At 44.9% G+C, this 25,493-nt stretch overlaps 4 protein-coding genes across 10 annotated transcripts; 2 read left to right on the plus strand and 2 right to left on the minus strand.

Annotated features, from left to right (window-relative positions):
- Positions 1-771: 771 nt before the first annotated feature.
- On the plus strand, positions 772-2,625 carry LOC133890609 (calmodulin-1). The gene is made up of 2 exons (XM_062331066.1): positions 772-1,007; positions 2,005-2,625. Exons 1-2 carry the CDS (start codon positions 932-934, stop codon positions 2,376-2,378), a joined length of 450 nt encoding a protein of 149 aa, XP_062187050.1. The 5' UTR covers positions 772-931; the 3' UTR covers positions 2,379-2,625.
- Positions 2,626-3,493: 868 nt separating this feature from the next.
- Positions 3,494-4,159, plus strand: LOC133890610 (calmodulin-2/4-like). Its single transcript, XM_062331067.1, has one exon. The coding sequence runs from the start codon at positions 3,563-3,565 to the stop codon at positions 3,857-3,859; it is 297 nt and encodes a 98-aa protein (XP_062187051.1). The 5' UTR covers positions 3,494-3,562; the 3' UTR covers positions 3,860-4,159.
- Positions 4,160-8,792: 4,633 nt separating this feature from the next.
- LOC133890607 (uncharacterized) lies at positions 8,793-11,532 on the minus strand. 4 transcript variants are annotated; one of them, XM_062331063.1, is made up of 4 exons: positions 11,389-11,532; positions 10,013-11,231; positions 9,646-9,749; positions 8,793-9,541 (listed from the first exon to the last, which is right to left on the minus strand). In XM_062331063.1, exons 2-3 carry the CDS (start codon positions 11,128-11,130, stop codon positions 9,662-9,664), a joined length of 1,206 nt encoding a protein of 401 aa, XP_062187047.1. In that variant the 5' UTR covers positions 11,131-11,231; positions 11,389-11,532; the 3' UTR covers positions 8,793-9,541; positions 9,646-9,661. The 4 variants fall into 4 exon arrangements, with proteins under 4 accessions (XP_062187047.1, XP_062187046.1, XP_062187048.1 ...); XM_062331062.1 differs by having other exon boundaries at positions 11,384-11,532; XM_062331064.1 differs by having other exon boundaries at positions 11,374-11,532.
- A 6,400-nt stretch (positions 11,533-17,932) lies between these two features.
- Positions 17,933-23,071, minus strand: LOC133891574 (CBL-interacting protein kinase 31-like). 4 transcript variants are annotated; one of them, XM_062332300.1, is made up of 15 exons: positions 22,306-23,071; positions 21,071-21,310; positions 20,852-20,914; positions 20,658-20,729; positions 20,391-20,498; positions 20,212-20,292; positions 20,030-20,083; positions 19,821-19,946; positions 19,655-19,744; positions 19,253-19,375; positions 19,046-19,156; positions 18,804-18,914; positions 18,581-18,637; positions 18,418-18,492; positions 17,933-18,333 (listed from the first exon to the last, which is right to left on the minus strand). In XM_062332300.1, exons 2-15 carry the CDS (start codon positions 21,257-21,259, stop codon positions 18,250-18,252), a joined length of 1,344 nt encoding a protein of 447 aa, XP_062188284.1. In that variant the 5' UTR covers positions 21,260-21,310; positions 22,306-23,071; the 3' UTR covers positions 17,933-18,249. The 4 variants fall into 4 exon arrangements, with proteins under 4 accessions (XP_062188284.1, XP_062188283.1, XP_062188282.1 ...); XM_062332299.1 differs by having other exon boundaries at positions 18,804-18,917; positions 21,071-21,307; positions 22,306-23,067; XM_062332298.1 differs by having other exon boundaries at positions 18,804-18,917; positions 22,306-23,067.
- Positions 23,072-25,493: the final 2,422 nt, after the last annotated feature.

The following is a 25,493-nucleotide window of genomic DNA, read 5'->3' on the forward strand; positions in this document are numbered from 1 at the left end:
TCTTACATTATTAATTAAGTATTCATCACATTTGTATGCTTAGGCTATGTAAAAAACAATAGATCTATATCTATTCGGTTGATGAAACCAAGGGAGACATTTGAGTTCTGATAAATAATGACGCTACCTCTTAACTTATTAGGAGCTCGGCGCCTATGCTGATCATCATTGCAACCTTGCTTCTCCGTTTCGCGCTTGAGGCGACATTTGTCGTGTAGCATCCCGACTTTCTCTCTAAGCTTTGCCGTGTTAGAACTTGAATCATAACCTCAACTTTCGATCCTAAGGATCTATTTGGTTCGGTTTTTTTCTTCTATTTTCCAGAAGTCAGAAGTCGAATCAAATAGCTAATTCAAGTGTAAGCTGACTTTTAAAAAGCTGAAAAACTATTTTTTAAGAAAAATAAACTAAAAGCTGAAAAATTAGTTGAGATTATTTTTTCTGAATTTTAGTATGTTAAAAAGTTAAAAATTTATTAAAAAACCAATAAAAAATCATTAACTAGAAGAAAAAAACCTAAAACTAAAAGACTCAGTCCCACCAAACAGATCTCACAAGAGAAGATGAAGACCCCACCTGTGCCTGTGAGTAGTATCTCCATGTAAATCTTATGGCTAGAAATTCGACTAAAAAATCATTCCAACAACATCTAGCAATTGGATAAAAAAAAAGTGTATCTAAATCTAAAAAGAAAAAACAGTGGTCAAGGGGTAGTTTGGGGAATTGGGTGCGCCGAAGGTGACGGCCACTTCTAGCGGAGGCGCGTATAGATCTGGGGGAGGAAAATTCCACCGGACGCCACGCCGCCGAACGCTCCCGGCCTCTCCCCGTCTTCTTCCTCGCATCCGCGTCCGTCCCTTCCCGCTTCTCGGCTTCCTTAATCCCGCGCTCGCCGCCCCGATTCGTCCCCGCCACCGGGAAGCACGCGCGCATGGCGGACCAGCTCACTGACGACCAGATCGCCGAGTTCAAGGAGGCCTTCAGCCTCTTCGACAAGGACGGCGATGGTAAGATTGGCCCTCCTCCTCTTCGTCTTCCTCTGTATTCGGATCTTGGTGTGGTTGTACAAGCGCGACGCGTCAGAGCGACCGCGTAGTGGCATTGCCGTAGCTCTGTGTAGATCCGATCCGGCCCGGATCTGGATTGGGTCGGGGGCCCAATCGATCAGGTCGCTGTCTTGTAGGCCTAGTGGTAGTGGAGAATTGGCGATGGGGTCCGAAGGCTTATCTGCTGTGTTGACCATTTTGTCACGGGCAATGGCGTCTCGTCCTCTTCTGTTTATTTGGATCCTTTTGAATCCTGTGTTTCACAGCGTGTTTCGAGTGACCTGTAATTTCTTACTCCTCTTGAGATCCTATGACCAACTGAGTTTTTTTGGGGAAAAGTTCGTACTTGTTGAGCGTGGGCTTTTAGCCTCATGAGGTTGCAGCAGCTTGATCGCTACCGCACTTTTTCCAATTTAGGCTTTATATGCTCCAGGCTCACTGGAGAGTGGAGAGGGTTAAAAAAAATTATGCAATTAGTTTATGCAAATAATTAGAGCTCTTTTACAGTCTTGGAACCTTCGAATGACCGTAAAAATGCTCAAGTAATTATGTGATCTAGCTTCAATTAATAACTGCGTTATTTTGTGTGAATACCCTGTTTCCATTCTCCATAGTCCATACTATGCACTTAAGTTGAAAAACTATATTATTGGACCGGTTTCTGTTAGAAGACAGTAAATTAGCACTGACTGGCTGCATTTTCTTTGCCATGTACTCATATTATGTTACAAAGTATTTGCTTAGAAACTGACCTGGTTTCCATATAGTATGGCAAAGTTTGTCTGTCTGTATGTTTTTTTTTTTTTTGGGGGGGGGAATCATTGGCGAGGTTTTGTCTGCTGTATTCCTTTCTGATAAGTTGTTCTCCCCTAGTTTGACGTGTAATGAATTATTACATATCTTTTGAGTTTGCTGTTCAATAATTGATCCCAAAATTGGTTGTGCGTATCTTGTACAGGTTGCATCACAACCAAGGAGCTGGGAACTGTCATGCGTTCACTGGGGCAGAACCCAACGGAGGCTGAGCTCCAGGACATGATCAATGAGGTCGATGCTGATGGTAACGGCACCATTGATTTTCCAGAGTTTCTCAACCTTATGGCTCGCAAGATGAAGGACACTGATTCAGAGGAAGAGCTCAAGGAGGCCTTCCGGGTGTTTGACAAGGACCAAAACGGTTTCATCTCTGCAGCCGAGCTCCGCCATGTCATGACAAATCTTGGTGAAAAGCTAACCGATGAGGAGGTGGACGAGATGATCCGTGAGGCTGATGTTGATGGTGATGGTCAGATCAACTATGAGGAGTTTGTCAAGGTCATGATGGCCAAGTGAGCCACCAAACGATAATCTCAAGGCGGAGAAGATTGTGCATTGCATATTAGTCAAGATGCAACTCTTATTTCATCAACTTCCTGTGGAACGTTCTACTAGCTGTAGTTGCCAAAAGGACAGTACAGTTCCTGCTGTGTTATTCTCTCCACTGTGTTTTCAGATCTTGTGTTTTATGTGAACCTGTAATGCTTGCCTTCCCTGTATGTCCTGATTGCAGTTGGACCCATATGTAGTTATATTTTTTCCATTTTGACTGTCAGTATTGATGGATGGTCGGTTGTTGTCTTTTGCCATAATATTTTGTTCAGTTGACAGATGCCATCTGTGCTTCAGTGAAAATTTATTCCGAACTGCAGAGATAGATTGTTTGGTTTAAGATGCATACTGTGAATTGAATTTGAAATTTAGCTAAAGCAAAATACAGTCTTTTCTTTTTGTGTTGCTGGGTAGGTTGCAACTATTTATTGTTGGATGATAGCAAGATGGAGCCTTTGAGTGGTAGGTACCAGCTACCACATGTCCTCCTGGCCTTATTAAGGTCTAAACTTTCTTGTGTTTGTCTGAATTCATGCTCTGCTTTGGCCTTTGGAGAATCGAGCACATGGAGCAGGACAAGAAAGCTAAGGTGCTGTGCCTGCATGGCTTCCGGACAAGTGGGAGTTTCCTGAAGAAGCAGATCAGCATATGGCATCCATCCATCTTCCAGCAATTTGACATAGTTCTGCCTTGTATTCATAGACCTGATTTAATTGTTTTGCCTTTCGGATAAGAGGAAGACTGACCGGAAAAGGAGCTGAAGCTGCCGCCGCCGGAGATCGCCTGGAGGGAGGAAAGCAAGGTAGACATCGGAGAACTAACAGTAACTACCGTAGAAACCTAACAGTACAAAAGGCGACTCAGAGGCGATTTCTCTGATCCGGCGTCGATCTTGGATGCCCAAATTCCTTCCTTTCCTAACGAACGGCCCATGAAATCCAGGACGTCTCCTGACGAACGGCCCATGAGGTCCGCCGCTCAATTCGATATCTCAGCCGCCGCCTCTGCCTCCGCCGCCTTTCACCTCGCTCGACGCAGCCACCTCTTAGTCTCGCCTTCGCCGAACACATTCCATTACTGAGCCCAGTTTGGTTGTGACTTTTGTTGTTTCACTGGGGCAGAACCCAACGGAGGCTGAGCTCCAGGACATGATCAATGAGGTCGATGCTGATGGTAACGGCACCATTGATTTTCCAGAGTTTCTCAACCTTATGGCTCGCAAGATGAAGGACACTGACTCAGAGGAAGAGCTCAAGGAGGCCTTCCGGGTGTTTGACAAGGACCAAAACGGTTTCATCTCTGCAGCCGAGCTCCGCCATGTCATGACAAATCTTGGTGAAAAGCTAACCGATGAGGAGGTGGACGAGATGATCCGTGAGGCTGATGTTGATGGTGATGGTCAGATCAACTATGAGGAGTTTGTCAAGGTCATGATGGCCAAGTGAGCCACCAAACGATAATCTCAAGGAGGAGAAGATTGTGCATTGCATATTAGTCAAGATGCAACTCTTATTTCATCAACTTCCTGTGGAACGTTCTACTAGCTGTAGTTGCTAAAAGGACAGTACAGTTCCTGCCGTGTTGTTCTCTCCACTGTGTTTTCAGATCTTGTGTTTTATGTGAACCTGTAATGCTTGCCTTCCCTGTATGTCCTGATTGCAGTTGGACCCATATGTAGCTATATTTTTTTCCATTTTGACTGTCAGTATTGATGGATGGCCGGTTGTTGTCTTTTGCCATAATATTTTGTTCAGTTGACAGATGCCATCTGTGCTTCAGTGAAAATTTATTCCGAACTGCAGAGATAGATTGTTTGGTTTAAGATGCATACTGTGAATTGAATTTGAAATTTAGCTAAAGCAAAATACATTCTTTTCTTTTTGTGTTGCTGGGTAGGTTGCAACTATTTATTGTTGGATGAGAGCAGCATGGAGCCTTTGAGTGGTAGGTACCAGCTACCACATGTCCTCCTGGCCTTATTAAGGTCTAAACTTTCTTGTGTTTGTCTGAATTCATGCTCTGCTTTGGCCTTTGGAGAATCGAGCACATGGAGCAGGACAAGAAAGCTAAGGTGCTGTGCCTGCATGGCTTCCGGACAAGTGGGAGTTTCTTGAAGAAGCAGATCAGCAAATGGCATCCATCCATCTTCCAGCAATTTGACATAGTTCTGCCTTGTATTCATAGATCTGATCTAATTGTTTTGCCTTTCGCTTTGGTTTGCACTTGAGCATAATTTTTCTGATTTTCAGGTCTTCCCTGATTGCATCTTCCCAGCTGGTGGGAAGTCGGAGATAGATGGCATATTTCGGCCACCGTACTTCTAGTGGTTCCAGTTCAACAAGGCAACTGCTTCAGATAGAACCCAAATCGTAATCAGCACTTCCCATGGCATTCTGAGATCTCAGTTATATTTCACCATCCTAACATACTCAGTGCCTTAGTTGTTCATCCCATAGTCACTTCCTGAGCGTCAAGCTGACTCACAACAAGTACTCTACTGGAAGGCTCTTTTCTTCTGTTCCTGAGAAACCAACAACTTCTTGGCTTCGTTGAGGGTACTGAAGTTTGCCCTGATGAGATGCTGACCACGTCCACCGAAGGAGGCGCGATGCAGGTGTGTAATACCCGATAATAATAATAATGATGTGACTTTCTAAACCGTTGCTCGGTCGGACGATCGGAGACCGTGGTTGCGTAGATCTCGTCAAGACGAATCCGTTTTGCTATCTACCGTTGTGTTTGGACGCTTAGTGAATTCGTGGCGAGTCTAATAAATTTAGACCGTTGGTTAAAATAATAATAATAAAAAAGGGGATAAGGTTCGGTGGGATTGGCTCCCACCCGATCCCACCCGCACTCATCGCCTTCGCTCCTGGGCAGCCGCCGCCGCCACCTCCGTCCACCGCCTCCGTCCGCAGCCTCCGGCCGCTGCCGTCCCCGGCTGCCGTTGCCCCCGGCCGATGCCGCGCCCCCGCCTCCCGCCGTCGCCGCCGCGCCCAACCCTCAGCTGCTGGCCGGAGTGCGACCGGGCGGTGGTGTGGAGGGAGGGGGGAAGCAGGGGGGTGTGGTGGGGAGGAAGTGGCAGGGAGAGGGCCAGCTGGCCGGTCAGCCAGAGAAGGAAGAAGGAAAAAGAGAGAGAGAGAGAGAGAAGAAAAGAAGAAGAAGAAAGGAGGAGGAGGCCGTCCACGAGTTCGCTGTTTTTTTCCTCGCCGGCTAGCGGTTCCGCTCCAAAGGTGGTGCGACCTCACGTCACGACTAGTGTCCGGCTTCATCGTCGATAAAGGCAAGTGATTGTAGCGAATGGCTACGCTTTAACCTCTTATTGGGTCGTCTACATTCTTTAATTACAATGCATTCATCTATTCTGAATAATTGATTATGAGCTGGTTACTATGTTATTTACGTTTCCAAAAAATTACTCAATGATTGATTTATGAAGTACAGTAAGCACGATATGACATTCTGCACTTGTTCATTATTGTTTTATGCAATGTTGTTTTTGAAGTCTCAAGCATATTCCGGGAGTTATGTTAGTTATGCTTGAAGCATGTCTTACATATACATCTCATGCATTGGAAGTTTATCGTCGTCTTCTGACCGCGACCGTACCGGTACAGCACCGTATGTCACCCGAGGAGGGGTACGGTGCACACCTTTACGTTATTCAATGAGGGGTAAGGGTGAGGAGAGCATGTCATGTGCATGGTTATGTCTTCTTATGAAATTCCATGAGTTATTCGCATCAAATCTTATTTCCTTTAGTTAGCTTGTATATAGATATATATGCGACTCCGAAGGCTTATACCAACCGAAGGTTAGAATGATTAATGTTATCGTTGGACTTGCTTAGTCATAATTGTTTCTCCTAGTGTTGGCGGTCTGTTTCATTACTAGTGTCTATTTAGAATTGTTAGCACATTCAACTGTGGCTAAATAACTTTTTGTTAAAGTACCTTTCACTTGCTGAGATTTTTGAATCTCACCTGTGCTTTCTTTCCAGGTTCCTTTTAAGGTGTCAATCGCTTGCGGGATGGATAGCTACACGTCGCCTGCGCGTTTACCTTCTCTCTTGGACTAATCTTGATGTCCTGTTAGATTTTGTCATTTGCCCTGTAATGTATATAGTGAGTTTGTTGGTGGTATAGTTGTATGGTCGAGGCTTGTACCTCGTTTGCTAGGATTTTTATTTTGCTAGTGTGATATTCTATATCTGTTCTGTCTGGTTTGTTGTTGCCTATTATATCTTCACTTTCAGGAGAGATGCTGCCGAAATTTTTCCTTAGCTTTCAGCAGATTTTATTGGTTGACCTAAATGACCTTCTAGACTTGTTTTGATCCCCTGTATTCTGATACCAACTATAACACCTTGAAGTGGACGCAGCAGGACCAGTATGTTGTCATTGCTCTCCAACGAGGTGCTTGGGCAGGTCATCTTCCTCTGCACCTCGCGCGAGGTATGACTAGCCTGGACGAGGATTATGCAGATCCGCATGCAGATGGCAAACTTGAAAAAGCAGGACATCTCGGTGACGGAGATTCGCTCCACACGGGGCAAATTCCACGGCACGCTGGGATCGGGCCTCAAATCCATGCCGATCCACGCCCGGCCGAACGAAGCCTAGATTGCTAGGAGGAGAAGAAAATTGAGCGCTTCCTTTCCTGACGAACGGCCCATGAGATCCACCGGTCACCGGACCTGTCTCAGCTTCCTAGGGTTTCCTTTGGTCCTTTTTATAGGCCACCAATCCCATGTTTCACCTCGCTCGACGCAGCCACCTCTTAGTCTCGCCTTCGCCCAGTTTGGTTCCCGGCGGACCATCTTCCACTTGGAGGTGCGGGGTGGTGAGTAGAGAAGAAGAAAGGAACAAGGATGCCAAAGCGGCGGTCCGGTGAGCGTGACGGTGGCCTTACGGCGAAGCGTCAGCGGCAGCACCTTTACCTTGTCTTTGATGACTGGTCGTGGGGATACAGCATCCGCGAGGTAGATCTGTCTTCCGGCTTTAAGTCCGGCAACAGTGCGATGCCACAGCGACTGTCTCCGGCTGTCTTCCGCTTTGATGCGCCGCGTGGGTTGCCCCACTACTTCGCGTCCGCCTTTGGCACCAGGATCATGGCTATGCATCCCAGGGAGCCCTGGACGACGATGGGCTTGGTGTCCACGGGCTTCTTCCCCGTCCTCGACGTCGGCTTGCGGGGCATCATCTTTGGCCCTCGGCCCAAGGCAGATCCGGTTCATCCCATCTACATCCCAGTCGGCGATAGGCTGTTGGCTCTGGCCGCCGGCTCCTTCGAGCTGCTCTGGCTGCCGCCACTGGAACAACCCAGAAGCCAGTTCTCGGTGTGGTCGTGGCGCGATCTCCCGAAGCCGCCCTTCGAGAGGCAGCACGTCACCTCCTACGCCGTGCACCCCGATGGACGGTCCATCCTTGTCAGCACCGAGAGTGGCGCCACCAAGGCCACCTTCACCTTGGACACGGAGGCGCCGTGCTTTGTGTGGAGACGACTTGGCTACTGGACGCTGCCGTTCACCGGCCGTGGTCACTTTGACGTCGAGCTGGACGCCTTTGTTGGGCTCTCCATAGACCCTTACACCTTCGGCTACCTCTACTCCTGCGACGCTGCCAGCTCTGTCATCGATGATGGGCAGAGCCCGGCCCCGGCGCGAAAGCTCAGCAAGGAGAGGCTGGTCAGCGAGGAGCCTGACGAGGTGCACGTAGGTGCCACCCTCGTCTACTCAGGAAGCAGGAGCAGATTCTGCCTCGTGCAGTGCATCTACATAGAGGATGACTGTGTTGATGACGAGATGGTGGAGGAGGAAGGTGCGCCCAGGCCCAGACCGCGTCGCCATCTGTTTAGATTGACTAAGTTTTCTCTCAAATATGACAAGAATGGAGACCTGACGACTGGCAAGAGCCAACGGGTTCAATACTACAAAGTACCTAAAAGATCTACTGAGTTTCTCCTCAAGGATCCGGTGGCGTTCTGGCTGTAATATCATGTCATGATAATATGAATTCCTATGTTTTCACTCAAGCGTCAGTTTGTTGCCTCCCAAAGTTTTCTTGTGTAATCCCATGTATCAACCAAGATTATGCAGATGCAAATGTTGGTGCTCTTTGAAACAATATGAACTTCAATGCTACTGAACTTCAGATGACAACATACCTTCTAATCTCTTATCTTCTACGATCTAATTAAGTTAAACAGTGGTTATTTTGGTCAGTAGAACATACTTGTATGTGTACTGATCTGTTCCTTTGAGTGGTGATATGTCTACATCCTATTTGATATATCATTGTTCACATTGTCAATTCCTCCTATCTGCTCTGTGAACATCGTGTACGACGGTATTTTACCGTGTATATTTGTGCATTTCCCCCGCATACTTACATATAAAAAGAAAGAAGAAGAAAGGGAAAAGAAAAAAAGAGAAGCGAGCCCCTTTTCTTTAGGCTGGCCCGAGCCGGCCCAGCCTTTTTCCCCTCCTCCTCTTTATCCCTTCGGCCACGTGTGCCCTACGGGCGCCCGACGCCTCTTGTTCTTCTTCCCGACCGCCTCCGCCTCTCTCTCCCCGCGCCGCCTTGATCCTCGCGCTCGCCAGCTTGACTGCAGTCAGAGCAGCCAGATTGGTGGAGGCCATGGCGTTGGACACCGCCGAGCCCATGGTGGAGGAAGAGTTCTGTGCGGAAGACATGATGGATCAGGTTATGGCTCTAGTACCATGTGAAAACCTGGAGCAAATGGATTGGATCGGACTGGCGCAGCTGAAACGCTGCGACGCCCTCTGCTCTTTATAGATGTGCCGGATAGCACTGTTCAGGAGCAGCTCACTGCTGCGGATTTACAGGGTTTGTTGCAATAGCAACATAATGAGGGAGGGAGAGAGAGATACATCAAGTATCTACGCATATCTATTTGTCTAACAGTACCCATTGCATTCAATCTGTACAACCTTTCAATAACTCAGTTTAGTCTCACAGGTTCACCATGAGATGAGCATTGTGTCTTTTGCATCTTTCGTACTTTGCCGCCCTGAACAATGTTATTTGTGCACAGCTGGAAATAGTTGAGCTGGAATGGCGTCCCATTTTTCATTGTTGATTTACACAATGGCCTGTCATTGTCATCTGAAACATGTTTTGCATTTATTTGAAGTTGTGCATGTTTGTGGACCAAATTGGATTACATTGACAAATGTCATAGAAAAGCTTCTAGTGGTTAGAGAGTTCACCTTGAGGCGGCGTCAATCACTGAATGTCGGTCATCTGGAAGTATAACAATTTGCAACATTGGATAAATTGCGGCAACAATTCGAGACAGCACCTGCAGCAAACCCTGTCCAGAAAAGAGTGCGTGAACGGTGGACAAGCAAAACTCTGTCGTGAAAGCAAATGAAATAAAATCTCTTGTTGCAACACCCTAAATCTTAATGAGCTCAGCATATAAAGAGCTGCTGCAACAAATCAACTTACTCCTAAAGAGGTGCAAATTAATTGTTTAAGTATTATCTATATAGCACTAGATTAAATTTATTGAGTCCACACAGACCACATCGGGCACATATTATCACCACAAGATATCCAGATCACGGTTGTTACATCCAGAACGCCAAGGGATAAATCAGGGAAGACCCACAAGTTTCTTCAGGCACTTTGTAGTATCGAACCCGGCGGGTGTTGCCAGTCGTCAGGTCACCATTCTTGTCATACTTGAGAGAAAACGTTGTGAATCGAAACTTCCTCTCCTCGACGCAGTCATCGTCGACAGAGACGCACTGCACGAGGCAGAATTTGCTGCTTCTGCCTGCCAAGTAGACAAGGACGGCTCCAAGGTGCTTCTCAGCTGGGTCCTCGCTCAACAGCTTCTCCTTGCTGACCTTCCAGGATGGGCACTTGCCGCCACTGCCATCCGACTTGGCTGACACCACATCGCAGGCGCAGACGTATCCAGTAGTCTGCAAATCTCCGGAAAGCCCAACCCAGGCCTCCAGCTTCCAGTCAAAATGCGCGCGGCCGGTGAAGGGCAGCTTCCACTTACCTTGTCGCTTCCATTGGAAGGGCGTCTCCACCGTGTCGAAAGTGTAGGTGACAAAAGAGGGCAAGTGCCACCTGGCGCTGACGAAGAGGGTCCTTCCATCGGGGTGCACAGCATAGGAGGAGACATCGTCGAGCTCCAAGGGAGGCTTGGGAAGCTGGCGCCACGAACCCGCCCAGCACGGCCCGACTGGAGGCTCTTGTACTGGATGCGCCTCAAGCACCTGAAAGGAATCGGAGCACAGAACGAACAACCTGTCCCCCAAGGGGAAGTAAATGGGGCAGAGCAGATCCACCTTGGGCTGAGGGCCGAAGGTGAAGCACCTTGTGCGGACGTCGACGACGGAGGCTATGCCACACTTCATCAGGGGATGAATCCCCGGCACGCCCATCTTGGGAGGAGGCATGGCAATGATCTTTGTGCCAAAGGCAGCCGTGATGTATTCCGGAAACCGGGGCTCAGCCTCTAAGCGGAAGAAAGGCGGAGGCAGTTGCTGCTCGGAGCGTTCGCCTGAGAAGGCATCCGGCAGCTCCGCGCTGTTGCCGGACTTAGAGCCGGAAGACAGATCTACCTTGCGGATGCTGTGTCCCCACAACCAGTCATCAACCACAAGGTAAAGGTGCTGCCGCCGACGCTTTGCAGTAAGGCCACCGTCACGCTCACCGGACCGCCGCTTTGGCATCCTTGCTCGTCGCTTTCTTCTTCTCTACTCACCACCCTGCGCACAAAAAACTTGACGCTGCCCTTTGCTCTTGTAAAGACGCTGCCGCTGACACTTGATCCCTGCAATTCGAGTTCGAATTCGAATCCGTTATACAAATAAAAATCAATCAGCCCCAATCCTACTCCTACTGCAATTCAACTCGACAAATCCTAATATCCGAATCTGAATCGAGCGCAAGAAATAAAAAGACGAGGAAATCACATGTACGCACCGCACCTCCAAGTCGAAGATGGTCCGCCGGGAAACAACAAAAGTCACAACCAAACTGAGCTCAGTAACGGAATGTGTTCGGCGAAGGCGAGACTAAGAGGTGGCTGCGTCGAGCGAGGTGAAAGGCGGCGGAGGCAGAAGCGGCGGCTGAGATATGGAATTGAGCGGCGGACCTCATGGGCCGTTCGTGAGCAAAACGTGGTGGACTAAATGGGCCGTTCGTGAGCAAAACGTGGTGGATTTCATGGGCCGTTCGTTTGGAAAGGAAGGAATTTGGGCATCCAAGATGATTTGGTCCCAATCATTCATAACCTCGTCACTTCCTTTACAAAACAACATCGAGAAAGGACCAATGAAGTGAACAACCCTTGACCTCGCATCATGTTTTTACTGTTTTGCTAGTATTTTGTAGTGCACTATTATTATTTAGTCAAGTAGCGGTCGATCCTTTTTTTTGGGTTCATTTCCGTTTTCATAATATTCTTCCCGTCTATGTTTTCTGTAGGCACATTGTCAGGTTCGTGCACCTGCGCATCCCTCCTCCTGGGGCGTTCTATACGGAGGTCGACCACTACATAGTGTAACACCCTGTGTTTTTGGCCATTTAAAATCCACTAAAAGTTTCAGCTTTTTAAATTGGAAAACAAATTGGAACAGACTAGATCAAATTAGGACTGAATTTCAATTTTGAAATCATGCACAATTTTACCATATTGCATTTTGCTTTTGTTCTGTGTTTATTGGATTTTCTGTTTGACTGCTCAAATTCGAATTTAATTCAAATTTTTGAGTTTTTTTTTATTTCTGAGTAAACTCAAAACCCTTTTTCAACCATAAAGCACTCAGGCCATAACCATCTTCAATTCAAATGTGGCCCAGGGACATTTTCATTTTCTTTTCTTTCCAAATAGGCCAGCTCGACCTACTCTCCCTTTTTCACCTCTGGCCCTAAACCAGCCCAACTGGTGGAAACCATAGAAGACCGTGCCAAAGTAGAGACATTGCCATTGAGGAGGTAAGAACATCTCAAGCAACTCCCCTAACACATCTTCTATAGCTAAATATAGGAAATTTGGTCCTAAAAATCCTCTCGCAGCTCCCCTAACACATCTTCTATAGCTAAATGTAGGAAATTTGTTTCTAAAAACCCTCTCGCAGCTCTCCTAGCCTATCATTTATTTTTGGAATCACCTACACCAACCTTCCCATCCCCAAATGTAGAGGTCCTCTTCCATCCCTTGTCCAGCCACACCTCTACTAACACGCGGACCATATTTTCGCTATAGGAGACGAGTTTAGGAGATTTAGAAGATATGCTGGAGAATAAAGAGATATAGGAGAGAAATTATTTAGGAAAAATCTTTATATGGAAGATATAGGGGATGAGTTTTATGAAAGCTGCTGGAGATGCTCTAAGGTAACCAAAGGAAATCAAGAGCAGATTCGATTGATCTAACTGCCATGTGGACCCGCATGTGTTTTAATTTTGACTAGTCAAACGTGCCTAGCATAATTCGTACCGTCAAGACAAATTTTTTGAAATCAAAACTTGTGAGGTGTGTCGATCTTGGTCCCAAATCTTGACAATTGCTTGTCATAGAATTTGTCAAAGCAGTTACATGTTATTCAAAATTGCACATTGTGGCATATCCAGACGATATTTTCAGACATTGGCTTACAATTCGGACCAAACAAAAGGCAATTTCGTCACAATTGCACGAGTAATATCACATACTACACCTAATCGGGGAATGTCACACACTCACATGCCTTTACAACACTTCCACAACCGAGACTGCATTTCAATAAAAAACTAAGTTACATCATGGCCTAATTCTATCAGTAACAACGTATCTCAGAACGAAGTCACAAGCCCTACACCTATGTCCTCCGCAAGCTCATCCCACAATAGAATGGGAGTCAACACAACAAGAAACATCGAAACTATCAAGGCTGCCCTCCTCCATGTTCCAACATCACTCAAGGCGTTCTCTGAAGGGGAAAAAAGTCAATAGGTGCACGTAGAGTGCGTTTCAAGATCTGGCACTACTTAAAAACCCCTTCACTGTCGGTTCATAAAGGGGTTTTACTGTCGATTTTGGAGTCGGTAGTGGGCAACGAGCATTGATAGTCTCCGACTATCACTACCGACCCGGGGACCGGTAGTAAAAGGAGTTATCACTGCTTGCTGAAGCCTTCAATTGGTAGTGACAACCGGCAGTGATAGTCAGACACCGAATCGATCTTTTTGGGTCAGAAAAATTGAATACACACACACACACACACACACACACACACACACACACACACACACACACACACACACACACACACACACACACACACACACACACACACACACACACACACGAGGAACCCCACGTCGTCGCAAGTCATAAGTCACAAGTCACGCGATTTTTCGCGCGAAATACGCGCGCGTGCGGTTCGTGGCACTCCAACCCGGAACCTCTCAACTCGCACGATACGTCCTTACCATTCCACCACAGAAGTATTAGTGATATCATTAGCATATACAATCATTTTAAAATATTCTGTCTAAAACTTAAAATAATTATTTGGATATCTAAATGATATCAAATGAAAAGGTTTTAAGCTACAAAGTTGTAGATCTCGTCAAGAGCTACAATTTTGATATAAAGTTTGTCTCCATCCAACTTCGTATGAAAAAATTATAATTTTTTTAAAATAATCTGTCATCCACTATCACTGCCGGCTCTAGTCACAAGACGACAGTGATAGTATCACTACCGGCTTGTGGCTAGAGCCGGCAGTGAAACCTTGACTATCACTGCTGGCTTGACGAGCATCACTATCGGTTGGTGGCTAGAGCCAGTAGTGATAGTCAAGGTTTCACTGCTGGCTCATAACACGAATCGGCAGTGATACTATCACTGTTGGCAGTGACACTATCGGTTGGTGTGATGAGATGTGAGGATAAGACGAGATGTGAGCGTTGTTAGGGGTGTCTTCTGCCTCGGAGGAGTTTCTCGGGGTAGTTCGTGAGAGGAACCCACATACCATATACCACTTTGGATCGGTTAAGCACCGTCTGTCGTTGCAGTTAGCTTTAGCACTTTCCGTACTTACTACATATCGCATATGAGAATGATAAGCTGAATATCTTTGTACCTGTGGCCTTTTGGTGTGCGAGTCGATGGTGTGAGCGGGTGAGCTTGTAGGTTGTAGGGGTATCTAGTTTGCTCCGGGAGTAGTTCTAGATGACCCCCGCACCTATCAGCGCATGATCAAACGGTTGGAGCTTATTGGGAAAGTTTGACACGAGTACCTCCTCTCGTGGATCTGTGTGGACACATGAGCCGTATGGTCCTCGAGTCGTGTAGGTAAAGGAGTACCCTCTGCAGGGTGTAAAAATAATTCGAATTACCGCGTTCTCGGTCATGAGCATACTTCTGTCCATTTGTATTGGTCGTAGACTTACGAATGTGGGATGGTGGTATGGATGGTATGTTAGGTAATGTTGATGACTGGCTATTGATGTATTACTATAGTTACATTTACATGTATGTGCAGGTTGGTAGCTACAGGTTTGGAAGGGTATGTTGGTTATGTTTAGATGCTCACACATATGTGTCTAGGTTATGAGCGTATATATCCTTGTAACTTTTTTCCTTGATAATGGTCCAATGCATAATCCTTGGAGTCAGGTTATTTATATGTACCCTATATGGATTAAGTCTTGCAAGTATCTTTGTACTCAGCTGCTATACAGGTTTTGCAGGTGAGAAAGAGACGGTGTTTGGCTACTTCACACCCATGAGTAAGCAACTATTCGGTGTGTGAAGCCTAAGGGCATATGGCTTCACCAATCTTTTACTGTCTTTAGCTTTTGTTTCTGCTGTGTAGTTTCTCTTTTGGCTAGGAATTGATCAGATTTAGTATCCTCCTAGATCCCTTTTGTTGTAAATTGTTAAACTTGTAAATGGTTAAGAACTTGTAATATGATTTAATTACTCACTCTATATTAACCTTGGTTATGATTGCTTATGTTGGGAAGGCATGTGTTCTGATCTTATGCACAAAACACGTGCCGGGACTATTGAGATGATATTCTAGTTAATGTTAAAGTCGTGATTATATAAATGATCGACTTGGTAATTAATTAGAATATTATTTGGATAGTTCCCCCACACTAGGGCACCTTTCTAACCTTCCACAGCCATCAATTGCAGGGCTCCCCACCCGTGGAGGCCCCGCGACGAACTCCCCTTCCTTCCACCGCTGCTCTCTGTTGGTCGCCCTCACCAGAGCTCCAACGCCACTGCAGACCACACGGTAAGCTTCACCTAGGTTCCTAGCCACTCCCAACTCCTCGCTCAAGTGCGTGCATGACTGGAGCCAAAGTTTGCCAACTTTGGCCATGGCTTCGCCGCTCCCACACCCTGCCGAAACGGCTCCGGCGACCGTTGGTCCCCAGGCCAAGGCAATGCGCATCACACCATGATCTTGATCACGCCCTTGCGTTCAAACTCAGTAGGAATGAGCCTAATGCGTGCATCCACCACGAACTGCCACCGCCGCCACTTTGCCACCGCGGTCCAGCTAGCTCCGACCACCTCCAGCTATGAGGCCACCACCGGGGGACTCCTTGCTAGCTCCCTGGCCGATTCCGCTGGTCGCCGGCCAGCTTCTGCCACCACAAAGCCACCGGCACGCGTAGCTGAAGAGCCTCGGAGAGCAGCGACATGGCTGCACGACCTGGACTGGAGTTGAGCCAAGGGCAAAATTGTCCGATCACAAGTGATTTCAAGGCAAGGCAGCGAGAAAACGTAGGTAATGGCACGGTTCCAATTCCAGAGCTTTTGTAATGGTATGTTTCCAAATACGCGATTTATAATGGCATTTCTCTAAACCATGCCATTTGTAATGGCATATATCTAATTAACCCTATTCTTTTGCAGATGATGAATCTGTGAAACAACTTTCTGAATGGAGCTCAAGCATCCTGGAAGACCTCAAGATTGCAGATGGTCTCGATGCCTTAGATTCAGAGAAATCATCTGACAAGGAAAATACTGGTGCGGAACTAGTAGAAAACCTGGTGAAACAAGTTGCCGCTTGAGTTAGTTCGCTGCATGGTTGTTGTGTTTGAAACCTGTTGCTCTCATTTTATCCATAGCCTAGGTTAGCTCGCTACATGGAACTTGTTTGATCCACATCTGCATCCCACTGGAAAAAGAACAAATCATTCTCTGAAGTTACAACTGAAACAAATGGATTCAGACATTCAGTGTAGCGTACTTCCAAGACACCAACTAATGGAAATGCATTAGTTGGCAAGAGAACGCAAGGCTTTTTTTTTCGCTTGAATACGCAAGAGAACTGCACATTATTATATTAAGAAGAAAGAAAAAAAGACCAAAATGGACCGAGTACAAAAGAAGACATACACACTCAACCCAAGATGCACAAACACCTAGACATCAAGTGTGCCCCTACCAGGGTTACAATGAACTGATCTGAGCATCAAAACAAAGCGAGAACACGACCACAACGACTATGGTAATGCATTAAGGCTAGATACTGCTTAGCCCCTTTGCACCAGCCATACACCACATCTTGGCCTCGTCCTCAGCATCTTGCAAGATGGAACAGGTGTTAGGCGAAGCTCCCTCAAAAACACATCCGTTCCTATGTTTCTACAACCACCAGGCAACCAAGATGACTAGAGAATTAAAATCCTTTTGATGTTGTCTGGGTACTTCATGTTGGGCTCTAAGCCACCAATCATGGAAAAGATGATCTTCCTGGCTGGGAGTAACATGCTGCAATCCAACAAGTGAAAGCACCGAGAACCAAACTCCCCTAGCAAACACACATGAAGTTAGGAGATGTTGAATTGTTTCATCATCTTGATCATAAAGTGGACAACGATCGGGATGGTCGAGCCCCCGACGTGCCAACCTATCAGCCATCCAGCATTGATTCAAGATCACCAGCCACATGAAAAATTTACACCTTGGTAGAGCCCAAGTCTTCCAAACTTCCTTCCATGGTTCAAACCCCATGGTTCCAACAAAGAAACGACCATATGCTGACTTGGATGAAAAATCACTGGAGGCCGAGGGTGGCAGATCCCCAAGGACAAATGATTGATTTACCTATTCAAAGCAATTTACACGAGGGACTTTCCAACGGTGCTGATCATCCACTCCGGAAATAAGCCGAACCTCTCCCACAATATCCTACATTTGGAGGTACTCCAACAATGCCTCAATTGACAGAGCGCCCTTAATGTCCCAGACTCAATCATTGTTCAACTAACGAAGGTGCAGAGGTAGCATATAGCTTTTCCATGTAACAACCGATCAGTCCAAAAATACGTCCTCTCCCCGCTACCAACAATGGAGATCACTGAAACCGAGTACGTTGCTAATGAATGGAGATCTCAAGGCCTTCTTGGAAGCAACCCTGGTTGAGATTCTGAAACTAAATGCCATAACGATGTTCTAACCTGTCATTTCTTTCCATTTGGAGTTTCACCATTGTCTACAGCCTGGTGAGAGGGAGGTAACATCAAAATCAGAGAAAATTGAACCAACGAATACGGATAGCCACATACAATATCCAGTGTTTCACTACAACAATCCAACCTTATGACCTACGTTTCATCTACAACTTTATTCCTTCGAGACCATCCATAGCAGGTCTTAGTCACCAGAACCGGTACTTCATGAAAATGGAGAGGACGGCGACAATGTTGTTTCCTTGCCCTAAAATGGCTAAGCCTATATACACTAAGCAACAAACGAATCTGTTGGAACGGACAAAACCTATGTACAGGGAGAGCTAACACTAAGTTCTGAAAGCCTAAAGTCTGCAACTGCTTCATGCAGTGGAGCTTCTGTCTTCGACCACATCATCGCTCACCCAAACGACATCCTTCAGCTCCGTCGACAGAGTTCTGTAGAACTGTGAAGAAGAGATTTGAGTTTGGTTACTGACTTGATAATTTGAATAACCTGAGTTTATGGCTAAAATTTTAAAGACTAGTACATTTTGAAACTCCAGGGTATCTCCCTTCGCCTTTTTCAGCTCAACCACATGTAAGGATGGAGCCACTTGGAAAACCTAAACATGCAACAAGAAAGTATCTCAATCAGTAATTGTCTTTTATTTCCAAAGATATTTTTTATTGCTGGGTGTTTTTTTGCCTAACCTCAGTTGCAACGTTTAGATTTCCTTTTCTTCCAGCTTTCGGGTTCTCCATTCGCATCTTCAAAGAATAACAGGGGAGAAAAAACAGAGAGAGGAAAAGTTGTCAAAATTCAAGTCATGGGGGTGATAAAGATGGTTTTATTTATTCAACTTTTACTTCAAAATTTGCGCAAATGAGTTGAAAATGATAATAGGAAGATTACAGACAGGATTCTCAGTATTACCTTGTAGCTTTTCTTTTGGATATCGAACCCAAGTGGCTTAGCAGCTTCTTCTATCCTATTGATGATTTCTTTTGGAGGATATTGCGATGTAAATCTCGTTTCTCTCTTGTACTTCTGTCAGAGTTTATTAAAATTGAGCTCATGGCCACAATTGCATAGCTTCAAAGTACTTCATAGAAAATGTGTATAGTAAATATGATAGACATATAGCTGATTCAAAACTGTCCCGAAAATATCCTGACCTTATCAGATTCAAACAAATTCTCCAGATTCAGCCCCTTGTTCAGTGAAATCAACTCAAATGCATTCATCGAGGCTGGCTGTCCTTCCATTTCCTCTGTCACATGATGTTCCTGGCAAATGTATTAGACCATCAACTTAATCATCCTATTTCAACCACAAAAGGCAAGTAATTTTCTATTGATAAGCTGGTTGATTAATTTTTTCACCTCTGAGTCCCCAAAAGCAGCGTCAACATCATCTAAACTAGCTTGACATTTCTCATAAAAAACAGGTGGCTTGTAGCCCTTTTTGAACCATGGATCTTCTTGTATTTGAGAAACTGTAATCCGCTGGTCAGAAAAAATGGAAAACAAAGTAAGAAGGCATTCCACAAGTAACATAGGCACTAACAAGCCATCAAAAGTACTTCATAATTCTAGAGGAACTCCATTCCTAGTGGTAATCCAAGAGTGAATATTTTGATCTACTCAATGTAGACATGTAGTTGTAGGCTTATAGACCACCAACAAATCACACACTACGGAGAGTTCAGGGTATCATTTCTGCTTCACGAAAATTGTTTTATCCACATTTTAACTAACCAAATTCAGACTTCAGAGATGACTTACAGTTGACGGATTAGGATCGAGAATTCTGGTGATCAGCCTCTTAGCTCCAGCAGAAAACCAAGATGGACAAGTAAACTGAGCTCCTGAGATCTGTCAACAGAGAGTAAATAAAAATGTAACCTATAATGTTACTAGTATTAAAGGTGTTGTTGTTTCATGTATATACCTTGTTATAAAGGGATACGACATTGTCATCCTCAAAAGGCAGATATCCAGCAAGCAGCACAAAAAGGATTACCCCACATGACCAAAGGTCTGCAAGGGCACCATCATAGCCCTTGTCATCAATAACCTACATATTTGATAGCAATTTATATTAGAAAAACTTATTTCTGGTTAAAACAAAAGATGAGCAGCTGTACAAGCAAACAGTACCTCTGGAGCAACATAGTTAGGCGTTCCACATGTAGTATGCAGTAATCCATCAGCCTATTAGCATTGAAGTAGTTCAAGATGGCAGCGTAAAAAAGCAAAATGCAGTGAACAAATGCAGTGAACATAATAACAACAAAGATGCAATAACTTCTGTAATATTTCAGGTTGTTGTCTGATAGTACCTTCACTTGCTCAGATATAGCACTTAACCCAAAATCTGAAATTTTGAGGTTTCCAGAAATATCAAGTAACAAATTCTCTAGCTGGCATATGAGAAACATCAATACGTCAATTCATACTATCTTGCCAGATCATAATCGATGATAGAAACAAAGCACAGAATCAAGGATCAACACTACACCTTCAAGTCTCTGTGGTATACGCCCCTACTATGGCAATAGTCTACAGCATTTATCAACTGCTGAAAGTATCTGCGTGCTTCGTCCTCCTTCAATCTTCCACTTGTGGCCTGATTGTGAATTTGGATACAAATTACTAAAACGTCATGTAGAAAAGCAGCTAGGTGCTATATAGAGCAGGGATATTTCAAGCAATTGGTAATGTGTTAAATTTCCATGACAAAAGAATAAGATCAAATATGAGGAAGAAATGATACAGTAGTACTAACAATGATATCATGTAGCTCTCCTCCTATTACATATTCCAGAACAATGTAAATCCTTGTTTTACTTCCCATCACCTGTTATGAAAGAAGGCAAAAATAATCTAAATGGTTATGAACTGTAGACCTGGATGTGCATATTTCTAATGTAGGCAATGTAACAACGAAAAATATTTGTGTATGTAAAGTTTAGGCTTCACCTCATACAGGCGAACAACACTGGGGTGCTGGATTAACTTCATAGTACAAATTTCCCGCCTAATCTGCCATAGAGTTTAGAGTGGCATCAATGTTGCATCATATTTTTTTTCAAGAACACAATTCTCTTATGTACTTTTGGACACTTCGTTTGTAAGAAAGCAGAGTTTCTTTTCTTGGCATGGAAAATCAAGGAAAGTAGCACAAAATTTTAACTTCACCTGTTCAACCAATTTGTGCTTCTGAACCTTGGCCTTGTCAAGGATCTTGATAGCAACATGATCCCCGGTCTCCATGTTCTTTGCAAACCGGACCTTTGCAAAGGTTCCTTCCCCAATTGTGCGTCCGAGCTCATACTTCCCAACGCGGCGCTTTACTTTAAGTGAAGCAGATCTCTTAGCCCTATACATCCTCTAAGACAGTCTTTCCTAAATGCCTTGAAACTAGTTCTCAAATACCTGCTATTGAATGATAAACGCTGGATTAAACCGGGAAGGTCAGAAAAAAAAAGAATAATTCGGTATTCAGACTTCAGAGGCATAAGACAATTGTAGAGGGAAAGGGTAGATATCTATCTGAGATCTTTGCAGACACAATTATAACAATGCACATCTCATGTCATTGAATCAAACGGGAAAGTCAGGAGGGAAAAGGATAGAGAATGCAATACTCCGCTTAGAAACAAAATCTGTATTGAACATAGCAGATGAATGAACAAGAATCAAACCAGATATCAACCCGAAAACTGAAAACTACAAGGTAAGCATCCAGGCCCCATATGCGCAAATCAATAAACCAAAGCTAGATGCAGATAACTAATTAGATGGTCAAAGCACATGTGCTAGGAAGAAATTTGATTAATTGGATCTCAAAATTCACTTCTTCCATGATAAAACACAGAGCCACGGTATATCAAACGGGCCATTCAGACTTGACATTCTTTCATCTATTTTCAAAAAGACCTGAAATTTCAGACAGATGTTCATCAGTTTTTATTCTTTCATCTATTTGCAGGCATCGTGGTTGAGTTAAATGTACAAAACTGAACCTCAGAGCCAATAAAAACTAACCACAACTTCAAATTAGCAAATATTCTGCAGCAACACTGGAAAAGGGAGCAAAGCGAAGCGAGATTATCTCAGAGAAAGGCGACGACCAGGTTGGGGTAGATTCATACACAGCTCCCTACCCGCGCATCGAGACCACCAGACACGAAATCAAAGGGGCCATTCGCAATCAAGCAGCAAAGGAAAGAGCAAAGCACATCAACTAGCACTAGGAAGCTCCGCCCCATCCAAAAATTCTCCCGAAATTGTTCTCTCAAAAAAAAAAAACTCTGGAAATTAAGGAGAGATCCCGAGATGCTAACGGCAATGCGAGGCTGATGAATCTCGCGCGCAGACAGGCAAGAGAAAGGATTAATACATGCGAAGCTGGAACGCTGAAGGAGATGTACCTTGAAGAAGAGCGTAGAGGAGCGGTGCTCAGGACATGAAAATTCCAATTGCCAGGAGAGGGAGACTGCGAAGGGGGAGGGGAGAGAAGTGACGAGTTGGACGACGCGACGCAGCAACAAGATAGCAGAGAAGGAAAGAAAGAAGCTTTGCCGATTCCAACGTGAGAGAAACAATGACAGGCTAAGGCCTCTTGTACTCTTCTCTTCTGATGCTGTCAACTGACCTGATTTTTTTTCCTTTTTAAGGCAACTAACAACCACCTCCTTGTTCCCGCCAGCAGTTTCTTCCCTTTTTTTCTCCCTGTGAGCTACTCTGCACAACGTGAGAGAGCAGAGAGAAACAATGGCAGACAGCTCGTTGTTTTTCGATTTTTTTTTCTGTTTGAATAAACAAAGAAGGAGGGAATGGTCGATCGTGGACGTGATTAGCAAACATGCTCAGGCAGTCAGGCTTTTAAAAATGATCCACCACCCATTGATACTATTCACCTAGATACAATTTATGTGTATTTGAGCTATGCAAAAATCAGAGATATACTCTTATTTATTTATATCATCTTGATGTAATGATAAGAGTTAATAAAATTTTCTTTAAGAAAAAAGGATCCAATCGGGCTTTTCTTCATCGGTTCTCTGCTGCTCAGCTCTGGTCAGACGTCGAGACCACAATCCAGATAGGCTTTGGCGATTGGGTGAGAAACCAAAGCATAGCTGGAATTGCTGTAAGCGCGGTGCATTTGCGGCCCCTCGACGTCAGTCAGCTGCGTTGGGAGATGGAACCTCTATGTCCGAGATCACCTGCGTACGTAGGCTTCGTCGTCGTGCAGCTCAACGTATCTCGATCAGCCAAGAAGTTTCCCGGAAATTTTGTTTCCGCTAATTAGCATGCACCAGACAAGGAGGGTAATTTAGCAGGAAACTTTCCAGCAGTTGCATGGGTCAAAAACGGCTGAGAAATGCAAGCTATCTGTGCTCTGGGGTCCAAGAACAAGCAAGCACGACCCACCTGCAGGAGATGCTCTAATTGGATCTGCGGATCAGCTATGCGAATGGCGATGAAGCCATCACATACGTGATACGATCTGATCATGCACGCTACTACTAATCCTGCATCATTTTTCAATCTCCAGGGGCAGAGAAGGTGATAAGCCGAACCGAAGCAGGCCCCTGCCCTCCTACCATCGGATTGACCTGCTGGCCTTTCAGCTACGCTACGATCGCGACTTCGAGGAAGCTTCCTGGCAGGTGCTGTACGGACGTCAGCACCCATCCAAAGGCGAGATCACTTGACTCGCTCCAAATGAAAAATAAGAAGACAAAGGTTTGGCGAGCCTATGGCGTCACGACGACGGAGAGGCCCGTGGTTTTGTGAATTTTTGTATTTATATTTTTTTTATTTGTGTTTGTATTTGTGATAGTACAGTAATACTGTATTTGTGTTGCTGAATACATGGCTCCGAGTTAAGAGGAAGGCGAGGCGGCACTTGTTTCTTAGGGATGTTAAGAATGCCATCGTTTAATCTAAATTAACAGCACAGCTAGATTATTTGTTGTGGAAGCTCTCGCTAGGATCCGGAGGCGGTCCGCACGGCTCGACGGAGGTTGTTCTCTACATTGATCGCGGGGAGATAGATTATTTGTGATGAATGATTGATATTTTTATTTATTTGGTTTGATGATATTCGGTTTTGTATAGGTTTTGATATAATTTGAATTGATTTGACATTTCATTTGAGTATATTGATTATGGACTAATTAGAATTGGAGTTGGAGATATGTATTTGCTTGTCTCATGGTGTGTAGGTGATGGATGCAACTTGACGGTCGACGGCGAGATGATCGGACGGAGTCAAGGGTGATCCTAGCTGAACACGTGAAGGTCAAACAAAGCATTGAAGACGGATGGAGACGGCGTGTTAACAAAGTCAAGCGAAGGGGATGCCGGTGCAAGTGACAAGACGGTCTGAGGGATCGGGAGCATGAGAGACTTGCCGGCGGTTAGGATTGCATGACGAAGTACACGCGTCGGCATTGAAGCACTTGTTTAAGGTGTAAGGAAGACGGTGAGTTACGTTTTGAGAAACGTGCAGACGGTTTCGCGGTTTGATCTCAAAACCGTGGGAGGACTGGAAGAGTATGTGGCACCATCGCGAAGCTTGCGTTTTTAGCGAAACTAAGTCGTGAAGGCACCGTGGCCGTCCGATGAATGGAGAAGAAAATAGACCAAAATACCCTTAGTAATAGATAGAAGTGTACTATAAGAGAGATGTATTTTAGAAAAAAGTTAGGAAACTTAGAGACCAAATTTTCTAGACCTATAAATAGAGAGGTAGGGCTACGTAAGAGTTTGAACTAGCCACTTGAGCTCCCTTGTGCCACTCATTTGAGAGCCTTATAGCTAAGATTTTAAAGGAGAAAATGATGAGTGCTTAGCCTATGTAATAGATGAGAGTTTTGAGAGATAAATCTTTGTTATCCGCCTCAAATAGGGCTAACTTCTTTGAGTAATGAAGTTTATATTTTTTGCATATGCTTGAATTCCCCTCCTTCTAGTTTTCCTCTATTGGTTCCCTTTCAAGTTTGCAATTTTTTTCGGTTTTCGGTTTTGATTTTTGTTTTGTTTTTTGAGCTAAAATTTCAGCATCTTGTGAGGTCATTTTTCTTATTGTTAGAGGCATAAAAACTCACATACGAGTGTATGCTCATGGGTCTTGAGTACCCTTGCCTCTAGATTGTCAACTTGGAAAGATTCTTTACCCGGTGATCTTTTCTTTAAGCTGCAGTTTTTCACATACTCATGTATTTGAGTGGGTCTTAAGTCACATTGCCACTAGACTATCATCTTGGAGGATAACCTTGTCCGGTGTCTATCTTCTCTAGTTTCTTTGAAAGTTGCGAGTTTTTGTGCACAAAGACACATGGAATAGTCTTGAATAGAACATATGGTTCATATTTCATCCGTGGAGTCATGTTACTATGGAACTAGTCTTCTTGCTTTGTCTCCCTGACTCTTTTGCTTCCGCTTGACTGTTTTGAGGTGCGTTGGGTAAGAAATAGAAAAATGACATCTATTTCGAAATAAATTTATTGAGGCGCCTATTCACCCCCCTCTAGTCATCATTCTCGTTCCTACAGATTTGGTCGTGGATAGGATTGCACGAGGCTGGGTGGCTCTTTTGCGGGAGATT

The sequence above is a fragment of the Phragmites australis genome, chromosome 14 (genome assembly GCF_958298935.1).
Source record: "Phragmites australis chromosome 14, lpPhrAust1.1, whole genome shotgun sequence".
Lineage (NCBI taxonomy): Eukaryota > Viridiplantae > Streptophyta > Magnoliopsida > Poales > Poaceae > Phragmites > Phragmites australis.